Source organism: Cannabis sativa, chromosome X, assembly GCF_029168945.1.
Source record: "Cannabis sativa cultivar Pink pepper isolate KNU-18-1 chromosome X, ASM2916894v1, whole genome shotgun sequence".
Classification (NCBI taxonomy): Eukaryota; Viridiplantae; Streptophyta; class Magnoliopsida; order Rosales; family Cannabaceae; genus Cannabis; species Cannabis sativa.
In genome coordinates, this window is record NC_083610.1 from 17,823,685 (window position 1) to 17,833,882 (window position 10,198).

General features: G+C 33.9%; 1 protein-coding gene across 1 annotated transcript; it reads left to right on the top strand.

Moving 5' to 3' along the window:
- Positions 1 to 6,541, top strand: LOC115721223 (protease Do-like 2, chloroplastic). Its single transcript, XM_030650515.2, has 21 exons — positions 1 to 446; positions 525 to 707; positions 970 to 1,020; positions 1,260 to 1,333; positions 1,423 to 1,486; positions 1,936 to 1,980; positions 2,076 to 2,183; positions 2,634 to 2,711; positions 2,854 to 2,920; positions 3,046 to 3,104; positions 3,353 to 3,452; positions 3,617 to 3,696; positions 4,133 to 4,189; positions 4,631 to 4,734; positions 4,902 to 4,989; positions 5,074 to 5,159; positions 5,311 to 5,335; positions 5,426 to 5,497; positions 5,636 to 5,686; positions 5,772 to 5,832; positions 5,934 to 6,541. The coding sequence occupies exons 1-21, from the start codon at positions 240 to 242 to the stop codon at positions 6,176 to 6,178; spliced, it is 1,905 nt and encodes a 634-aa protein (XP_030506375.2). The 5' UTR covers positions 1 to 239; the 3' UTR covers positions 6,179 to 6,541.
- Positions 6,542 to 10,198: the final 3,657 nt, after the last annotated feature.

Consider the following 10,198-nt stretch of genomic DNA (forward strand, 5'->3'; position numbering starts at 1 on the left):
AAATTGGAACATAAGAAGGATTAAGACATAATTGGTGAAAACAGTAACCGGGGCGCGCCAAACATCACCAGCAGGCGACCTAATCAACATAATCAATAATAATAACAGGATAAGAAGAAAGAAGAAGAAGAAGAAAGAAGAAGAAGAAGTGAAGAACAAAAAACCAGTTTCCACTACTCACTTCACTTTACTCTCCATTCTTCTTCTTCTTCAACTTCTCACCTCCCTCCCCCACTCTAATGGCCGCAACAGTAAGCAACTGTTGCTTCTCTCTCCTCAACTCCACCGTTAAGCTTCCTCCTTGTTCTGTTTCTACTCGACCCACCACCTTCTCTACACTGCAAACTCCCATTTCCTCACTAACTCCCAGTAATCAGGGCAACAGACTTTATCGCTCAACCAAAGCCTCATCCTCATCTTCATCTTCTCCTCATTTTGGCAGAGAGGTAAACCCCCTACTTTTCCCACTTGATTTTCTTCTTTTTAGATTGTGTAAAATATAATTTTGGTTTGAAAAAGCGCAGAAGGAATCTGTTTCTGGGAAAGAATTTCGAGGAAGGAGAGATGAAAGGAGGTCGTCTATTTACGTAGATGGGTCTAAAAGTGGCGGAAAAGCTCAAACAGCAGCTTTTAAATCATTTGGAACACAGAGGAAGGACAAGAAAGATAAAGAAAAAGAGTCTGTGTTCGATAGAAAAGACCAGCAGGTATGGTATTTCTCAGTGTGTACACACACATATATTGATATATATATTTAGAACAGAATGTGTTACTGGGTATTTGCTATAAGAAGTTGTCAGTGCTCTCTAAATGGAGTAAGTTTTAAGATGGCTTAATTATGTGAAGTAGAAGGTCATGTGTGGGAGAATACAGTGAAGAAAGAAGACAACTTTTGTTGGAGCAAGTTTGCAGAGTGTTTGGTTTTCTCCAATGTTGTCTTGATCAGAGAATTGTTCTTAATTTCTTCAGGTTGAAGCGGGAAATCTTCAAGATGCAACCTTTCTTAATGCTGTTGTTAAGGTAGAATATTCACCCCCTTTTAGATTTAGACCTTGGGTATATCATAATTACATCCAATGAGGAATGCTTTAACTAATTTGATATGCTATGTGAACCTGTTTAACATCTGAGCTGACTTTATGGGCATACTAATTATTACTGGACTGTTATTATTATGAATGCCATCATCTAAATGTTTAAGTCATGCTGATTATATATTTCTCTGTGCAATCTCTGATTTTTTATTTTTTTTTGTAAAGGTTTACTGCACCCACACTGAGCCTGACTACTCTCTTCCTTGGCAAAAACAAAGGCAATTTACAAGTACTGGAAGGTATGTTTGTAATATTATTCTTTTTACTTAACGAAGTTGAATAGTGAAATAATAACTTATTAGGTGAAACTACATATTTGTTTATGCAGTGCCTTTATGATCGGTGATGGAAAACTGTTGACAAATGCACATTGTGTTGAACATGAAACACAGGTAAATGCACTACATTGTATTGTTGTTATAGCTAACAAGATATTGTCATTGTAAAATAACGTTTTTACAACAAAGGTTATAGAAATTGGTTTTAACTAAACACCATTGAGTTGATGAACTTGTCTAACCATTCTCTCAACTAAAAAAATTGTCAGTGTTATATGACTTTTCTCTGCCCCTTTAGAGACATTGATCACATACGCCATAGGGAAATTATATTTTTGTTTTTATTTATCAGATTGATAAATCAGATTCGGTAATATATATCTTTGGTTTTTGTCAGTAACTATTGCCTGAGCCTTAGATAATTTGGATATTCTCATTTTGCGGTTTGAGAAAGCGTTTAGTTAGCAAATCGAGTTGCTGGACCTGGTATTGTTTTGGTAAATTTGAACAGCAATGTGCGCTACTGCCAACTAATTTTTCTTTTATCTTTGAAATGATTTCAGGTCAAGGTGAAAAGAAGGGGCGATGACACCAAATATGTTGCCAGGGTATTTCATTTCATTTTTTTATGATTGCGTTATCCAATTTGAATGACCCAAGTTGTTACTTGCAGCTTACCTTCCACTTTGTAAACTAACTCCAGGTTTTAGCCAGAGGTGTCGATTGTGATATAGCTTTACTCTCAGTAGATAGCAAGGAATTTTGGGAAGGAGCTGAACCCCTTGAATTGGGACGTTTGCCCCATCTTCAGGTTTAGATTTCATTTACTTTCTTTCCTTAGTGGGATGGTGTTATATTAATTAAATGTCAATGATTCTTTGTTTAGTTGGTAATATCTGTATCATCATCATTATTAGTGTACGCCTATTCCGAAGAGCTAATAAATGATCAGTAATAGACTTGATTGAAATATTAGTATAAGCAAGATAAATTTTCCGAATAGCTATAGGTTTATTAAAATATAACCAAATTTAATACTAACATAAGGATTCTCATTTTGTATCTCACACTAAATCTTAATTCTTTACACGATTATCTCAATAACACTTATTTCTTTGTTTTGATATCAGTGTAGTTTTTGTACCTGTACAATTTTACCAAATGTAGCTATACTTCAATTAATAAATGTCATAGAACTGTCTAATCATTTGATATTGTGTCATTGTGTGTATTTAAGCATTTTGTCACTCTTACTGAGCAGGATGCAGTAACTGTTGTAGGATACCCCCTTGGAGGAGACACCATCTCTGTGACGAAGGGTGTTGTATCACGTATAGAGGTATGATCTCTTACCTAAGTGCGATCATATGCAGTAATGCTTATTTGATTATGCCATTCATAACCAGTTTGATGTATCCTGGTATTGTCTCTTGTTATGCTGGTTTTGGAGTTTAATTTCTAATGATTTACATTTATATCAGGTTACATCTTATGCACATGGATCATCTGATTTATTAGGCATACAAATTGATGCAGCAATAAATCCTGGTGCGTTGTATATGCAATTTACGATTTGTTTGTATTATTGCTTTGTCAATTTAGTTACTTTCTATCACAATTATTCAGCTGCCTCAAACCTTTTTAGCCATATCTTATGCTTCCTTAGATTTTAGGTAATAGTGGTGGTCCTGCATTCAATGACCAGGGAGAGTGCATTGGGGTGGCATTTCAGGTAATCTTTCTGGCATGCTGTCAAATTTTTCTTTTTGCCCTTTGATTTCTCCCCCTTTTCTTGATATCCTGGTTTTGATTCTGAATACTTTGGAGAGACTTTAATATGTTATCGGAATCTGCACAATTCTATCAATCATCAATTTGTTTCTGATTTTTATTTTATTTATCATTTATGAAGGCAATGAAAGCCTGTTTTTTCTTTCCAACAAGTTACCATATTATTTGTTTACAAGACACTTCCTTTAGGTCTACAGATCTGAAGAGGCTGAGAATATTGGATATGTTATTCCAACTACAGTTGTCTCTCATTTTCTGGATGACTATGAGAGGAATGGAAAGTACACTGGTGAGAAGCTCTTTATGTTCATCTATTTTGAGGGTGTATTCTCTCTCTCTCTCTCTCTCTCTCTCTCTCTCTGGTGACTGGGGTAAATTTGTTACTTGATTTGCCAACTTTATTGGAACCCCATTTCCCAAATCATGTATCTTCTCTCTTTCTCCGACTTCCAGGTTTCCCTTCCCTTGGCTTGTTATTGCAAAAGTTGGAGAATCCAGCACTACGTGCCTGCTTGAAAGTAAAGTCAAGTGAGGTATGTCACATGTAAAGCATTGATTGGATGCTAGAAACTACAGTCTAAAGTAATATATTGAGGTTTTATTTTTATTTAAAAATTTCATATTTTTAAATAGGCTTATTGGTAATATGGAGATAAATATACTTTCTAAAGTGTACATGCAACGAAATTGGCGTAGATTGAAATATATACTATGTTAGACTACAATGGTCTTTTAAAGTTCATGACTGTGTTAGAGAATTGTTTTGTTTGTTGTTCAATATGTTACTTGTCTATGAGTAATATTATTATATCATGAATACATGGAAGCTTTGATTCTTACATACTTGGAAATTTAATCATTAATGTCAGACCATCCTTGATTCTTGCAGATGCTGTGATAATGTAGGTTCAGATTTACCTAATTCATTTAAATGCCTCAGGTTATCCCTTCATTTTATGTCTTGTGCAGGGTGTTCTGGTGCGTAGAATTGAGCCCACATCAGATGCATATAACGTCTTAAAGCAGGTATGCTAACCAGTTGCTAAAGCAGGACTTTTCTGTAAAGTTGTACGTGGACTACTTAAGACATTAACCTAATGAGAAACCATAAATCACTATTTTAGAGGCTTTGTTGTTAAGACACAGCTTTCTGTTCAGTGGTTAACACTGGCTTGTACATTTGAATATTATGAATTTGGACTGGATTGTAAGGACATTTAAACATAAAGTGGGAACATAAAGCCTAGAAAAACTGATACCATATTTGTTCATAAAGGTCATCTGGGATATTTTTTTCTTTCTCGAGGTGTCGAAACAGCTGCTAAAACTTGTGTGTTTCTAAATGTCATTTCAGTTTTCTAAGTATACTTTAGCACTGGAAAAACACATCACTGAGTATTTGCTTGAACTTCTGCAGTGTCAAAATATTTCAAATTTAGTGACACAGAAAATCTTGCTCTTTTACAGGGGGACGTGATAGTAAGCTTCGATGATATTCGTGTAGGATGTGAAGGAACAGTGCCATTCCGGTCAAATGAGCGTATTGCTTTCCGATATCTCATAAGTCAAAAGTAATGCATTTTGATCAATGAAAATTTCATTTAGAAAGCTTTATTCATATTGCTTTCTACGTTGTGTACAGAGAACTTATTCCTTGCTGTCCTACTTCCCTTGTCCATATTTTTCATACTTTTAGGCCGTTAAATTAATTCAATAATGTTCTGGTGCTTTTATGCAGATTTGCCGGTGACGTTGCAGAGCTTGGTGTTATTAGAGCTGGGGAATTTATGAAAGTTAAAGTAGTTCTAAAACCACGAGTGCATTTGGTAAGTTAGTCAGATCCTGCTAATTAGTGGTGAGTGTTATCACAAAAGTTTCTAATCCCAATTACTTTGTGTTTCTTGTACTAGGTTCCATATCATATTGATGGAGGTCAACCTTCTTACTTGATCATTGCTGGTTTGGTGTTTACCCCACTCTCAGAACCACTAATAGAGTATGCCACATTGGTTTTATGACACTTGGAAATGTAGTGAATATTATCCTAGGCTAGAAGTGTTCTTTACCTTTTAGATTGTTATTGCTGGTATCATTTGTGCACTTTTTTATTTTATTAATTTCCTTCTAATATTTTATTCTTTGGACAGAGAGGAGTGTGAAGACTCCATTGGGGTATGTACTGCTGTACTTGAAAATAAAAATTGCACCAAAGTACATAATTTATGGTTTGAAATCTAATTTCTTAGCCTCTTTTTTGCTCAGTTGAAACTGTTGACAAAGGCGCGATACTCTTTGGCTAGGTTTAAAGGAGAACAGATTGTACTCTTATCCCAGGTCAACTGAATTCATTTTTTTTTTCCACAGTATTCATTTGAGTAGTGATATTTTTCCCCTTGGTCATTACCCTGGAGGAGTTATTTTATTCGATTAGGACCTTAACATAGTGTGCTGTTTCTTTTTGCTTGCTAATAGGTCTTAGCAAATGAAGTCAACATTGGGTATGAGGATATGAGCAATCAACAGGTAAGTAAATTAGCATGATTATATGACCACTTCAACATTTTTATGGTAATTGCATTCACATTTTGAGCTGAACTGTTAATGGCAGGTTTTGAAGTTAAACGGAACTCGAATAAGGAATATTCATCACTTGGCTCATCTTGTCGATTGTAAGTGCTGATGTTCCTATAGCTTTTCCTCCTCCTGACTTTGTCTTTTGCTTTGTCTTATATTTAATATTGTTCTTGCTTTTTTTGTGCACTTAAATCAGCATGCAAAGACAAGTACTTGGTCTTTGAGTTTGAAGACAACTACATTGTTGTCTTGGAGAGAGAAGCAGCTACCGCCGCTTCGTCCTGCATTCTAAAAGATTATGGCATTCCCTCCGAAAGATCTTCGGATTTGTTGGAACCCTACGTGGATTCGGTGGGAGACAACCAATCATTAGACAAGGATTATGCTGATAGCCCAGTTTCAAATTTTGAAATCGGTTTCGACGGGCTCCTTTGGACATGAATTATTACAAAGTTTTAAAAAGAGGCCATTCTGAAATTTCTCATTGCATCAGATGTAGGAGGTAGGTAGGCATAGTTTGTTTATGGTAAAATTGTTACCACACCTGCTTTTCCTTGGTGCCATATTTATTTGGGAGTTTTTTAACTTTATTTTTTCTTCTTTAAAAATAGATTTTCTAAAATTCAGTTAAATCATTTTTTCCAAAATGTTATGTTCTTGTCAATGAGGGCATAAAGTATTTAGATGTCATTGCGTCTTAGCCTTGAAATAATTCGTGTAATAAGCATATGCAATGACAATTATTGGGTTATTTGATAAACGAATTGATTATTTATTTATTTAGAGTGGGTTGTTCCTTTTTCATGGTAAGTTCTCATTTTTATTTGGAGGGTAATACCTGTTATTATCAATTAAAAAGAGATATTATTTACAATAACAGAGTAAATACGTGAACGAATATTCTTCAACCAAAAGTAAGTCTTATTCACTTCTAATGCAAACTAAGCCAACTCGTGTGTAATCATATTAATTGTATATTTAACATGAGTAATATTTACATTAGAAAAAAAGAGAAAGAGACTAGAAATGTCTACAATTAAGTCATTAAAAGAAGAATTACATTAAAGGGAGCTCTTAAAGCATAAAAAACCATCAATGCCTCTGTCTCCATTCGTGTTATAGGCAATTGCAACTGAAGGGCCCAATTCAAATTGTGAAAGAGCGCTTTGGCCTCCATGGGATGCGAAATTGGCAATAATGAGTTTTGAAAGAGCAACAACAACTTGAACATATGTGTCTCGAACAACAACACCAACTCCAATAATTTTCTTGTTAGCATCCACATTCATCTCGAGATCACTAAGGGCTAGAGGTTTCCACAGCACATGAACAACAGTAGGAGGGGAGAGTTGAGGAGTGGCATTAACTTCAAGATGGTATTTGATCTTGGCTGCACAGAAAGTATGCAAGTAGGTTGTTGTAAAAGATCCAAGATCTCTAGCTGGCTTGGCTTTATTTCCATTCTTTCCAAATTGACCAAAGAGTACATATAATTTGTTCCATCTCAACTTTGAGTCAATAGAAGATAGATGAAACAAATAATCACCCTTGTGTATTGAAGAACATTTATGCCAATCGAAAACCATGTTTGAGTGACGCCATAATGATCGAGCATACTTACAGCTAAAGAGTGCACGGCCAATAAATTCACATGTTTAATGACTAATGGAGCACGTTGAATCCGTGATTACTTTCCTTCTGAACAAGAAGTAGCTACTGGTAGGGGTGGGCATCCGATTCAATCCAACATTTTTTTTCTCATCCGATCCAATCCAATTAGTAACTGAATTTGGAAAATCAGCATCCAATTCAATCCAATTAAACCTCAAATCCTAATTGGATTAGATCGATTTTTTTAAATGGATATTCAATTACACACCTAAAATTTAATATTAACTTAAAAATATGAAGAAAAACACATAAAAACTAAGTATCAGCCTTTATTTAAGTTTAATACTCCATAAACATACCATCGTTACAAGTGTAATGTAACTAAAAGTTTCAAATAATTAAAACAACAACATTTCTAAGTAATAAAATAGAACAAAACATCATAAATATAAATACACAAAACAACAAAGTGTTACAAATTCAACATAACAAAAAATTCTAATAAAAATTTCAATATTTTTTATTATATAAATAACTTTTTAACATATATAAATGTAATTGGATTGGATCGGTTTTTAATTAGATTTTAAGATTGACATCCAATAATCGATCCAATCCAATTAGAATCCAACTTTTAACATCCAATCCAATCTAATTGTAATTGGATATTCAATTTTTTATAATTGGATTAGATTAGATCGGTTCGGTTCAATTGGATTGGATTGGATGTTGCCCACCCCTAACTACTGGTAAAACATCGTGGATAGCATGCTAGACAAATATTTCTTTTTGAGGCAGCTGGAGGGACCAGAAAAACTTCCACCATTACGAAGCAGAAGTGGAGCTTGAACTTTGATCAGTGTCTTCGAGAGATGAAGCAAGATGATAACTGAATGTGTAAAACCAAAGTTGTGATGATGGCATATAAGTGCATCTTCATTGCTGAAAAAGCTCAGAGGCAAAGTCAAAATCCTGTCTACATCTAAAGGAGAGAAAGTTTGTTGTAGCAGTGTATTATTCCTTTGTCTTTCTTCAATTATCAAATTGGCTACAACCCCATCGAAAGGACCTATATACCAAATGAGACGGAAAGTGTTGTGTCCCGGGATCCAAGGATCAAACCACACCTGAACTTTCTCCCTTCACTGATTTTAAGAGTTGCTTCAACAAAAGAGCTATTGAAAAGTATCTACTAACAGCTGATCAAGAAGAGAGTTAGGTTTCTTATAGAGCCTCCAAGCTTGATTTGCTAGCAAAGCTTGATTAAAATGAATAAAGGAATGAAAGGCCATACCATGTAAAAAGTCTGAGCGCATTCTTCATATTTTATTTTTTAATAGTATTTTCTTTAGTTCTAATGTTGAATTATTAGTTTTTTGAAAATTTCGATAACTTATGAAAGAATAGTAAGATTACAAAGTCTGACCAGATAAGTTTCTCAATATCTCTTGAAAAGGTTACAAGTATTTTGCAGATTGTTTTTCTCTCTTGAAAGTGCGTAAAAAAGTCTGTCCCCTCCACAGTGAAATGACCTCACTATTTATAGGGGAGAGGGAATACATTTATTACAAAATAATAAGAGATGAGGTAGTGGGGATTTATATGTAAATCCCATAAATTTTTTATTCTGTTAAGTCAAATCCCATGCGAATAGGAAGTTTTATTTTGGTCCTATTTTTGTGGAAACGGTTAAGGGAACTATCCTGAAATACCTTCAATGAATTCTTCACGTGGGCCATTCGCGTTACGTGGTTTGCCCGCTTCGCTCAGCGCGAGGTGAGATCTTGAGCCCGCTCAGGTGATAATTACTTTGAGCATTTATACTTCAATTTAGTTTAGCATTGTCATGCCTGGTTGGTATATTCTAGTGTAACACTCTGTCCAGGGTCAAATTTCCTACCACATGTCAGCTTGCCAAGTGTCACGTCATTCGTACAAATTTTGGGATAACAATTGAGTTGGTGGAGTTTTGACAATGGTCATTTCTTTTCGGCATTTAGGTTTGGGGTTGAGCATATCTCGTCTTATCTTTAGATCTTGGTATTTTCTAGTATTCATTTTATAGCGTCTAGACTCTGGTGCACCAAGACTCTGTTTGAGTCCTTAAAATTTCATATATGTTAAGGTAGCGTCTTGCAAATAGTTAATTAGTGATATTAGTTACATTAATAGTAATATATCTAATAATACTAGGCATGCTAATTAGCATTTCTGTTAGCATTCCTATAAAAGAGACCCATGACTTTTCTTATTGCTAGACAAGGCACAATGACCGTGTCTTTCACTTTCATTCAGAAAAGCTAAATTATAATACTGCTACAAACTTAAAAATCAACCAATGAAAGGAGAAAGTTAATAATAACTATAACAACTATCTTATTAAGAAAAAATAATAACCTTAGCAAAATAATAATAATAATAATTGGAATTTTTTGATAGAGATAATCTCACGTTTCAGAAAAAAAAAATAGATATATATTCATACTAAATATAATTTTTTATATTGTTACCAAAAAAAAAAAAAAAATAGAAAAGAATTTGTGGCTGTGAATAATTTGCAAAATTTATATTATACTTAATAGTTTCCGATAAATAAAATTTTAATAATTAGATGAAGATATATTTAGTATGATTTTATTTATTTTGTTTTATTTTGGAGGAAAGTGTGATTTTATTATTAATAATAATAATAATCAAATTTTGCACAGCATAAATTTCTAAGTTTTACTATTAAACAGCATCGTTCTAATATAAAGATAAGATGTGTCATTTTATGATTTTATGATTGGTACTAATCACAAATATTTTTTAATATTATTTTTTATTATACCAGCTAGGAAAATCACGAAG

What these genes read in the sequence shown, in the direction of transcription:
- LOC115721223 (XM_030650515.2), top strand. Translation starts at nt 240, where the DNA reads ATGGCCGCAACAGTAAGCAACTGTTGCTTCTCTCTCCTCAACTCCACC. An exon ending in GAGGAATGGAAAGTACACTG is followed by an intron (nt 3,453 to 3,616) that starts GTGAGAAGCTCT and finishes TCCGACTTCCAG; the next exon opens with GTTTCCCTTCCCTTGGCTTG. An exon ending in AGATTGTACTCTTATCCCAG is followed by an intron (nt 5,498 to 5,635) that starts GTCAACTGAATT and finishes GCTTGCTAATAG; the next exon opens with GTCTTAGCAAATGAAGTCAA.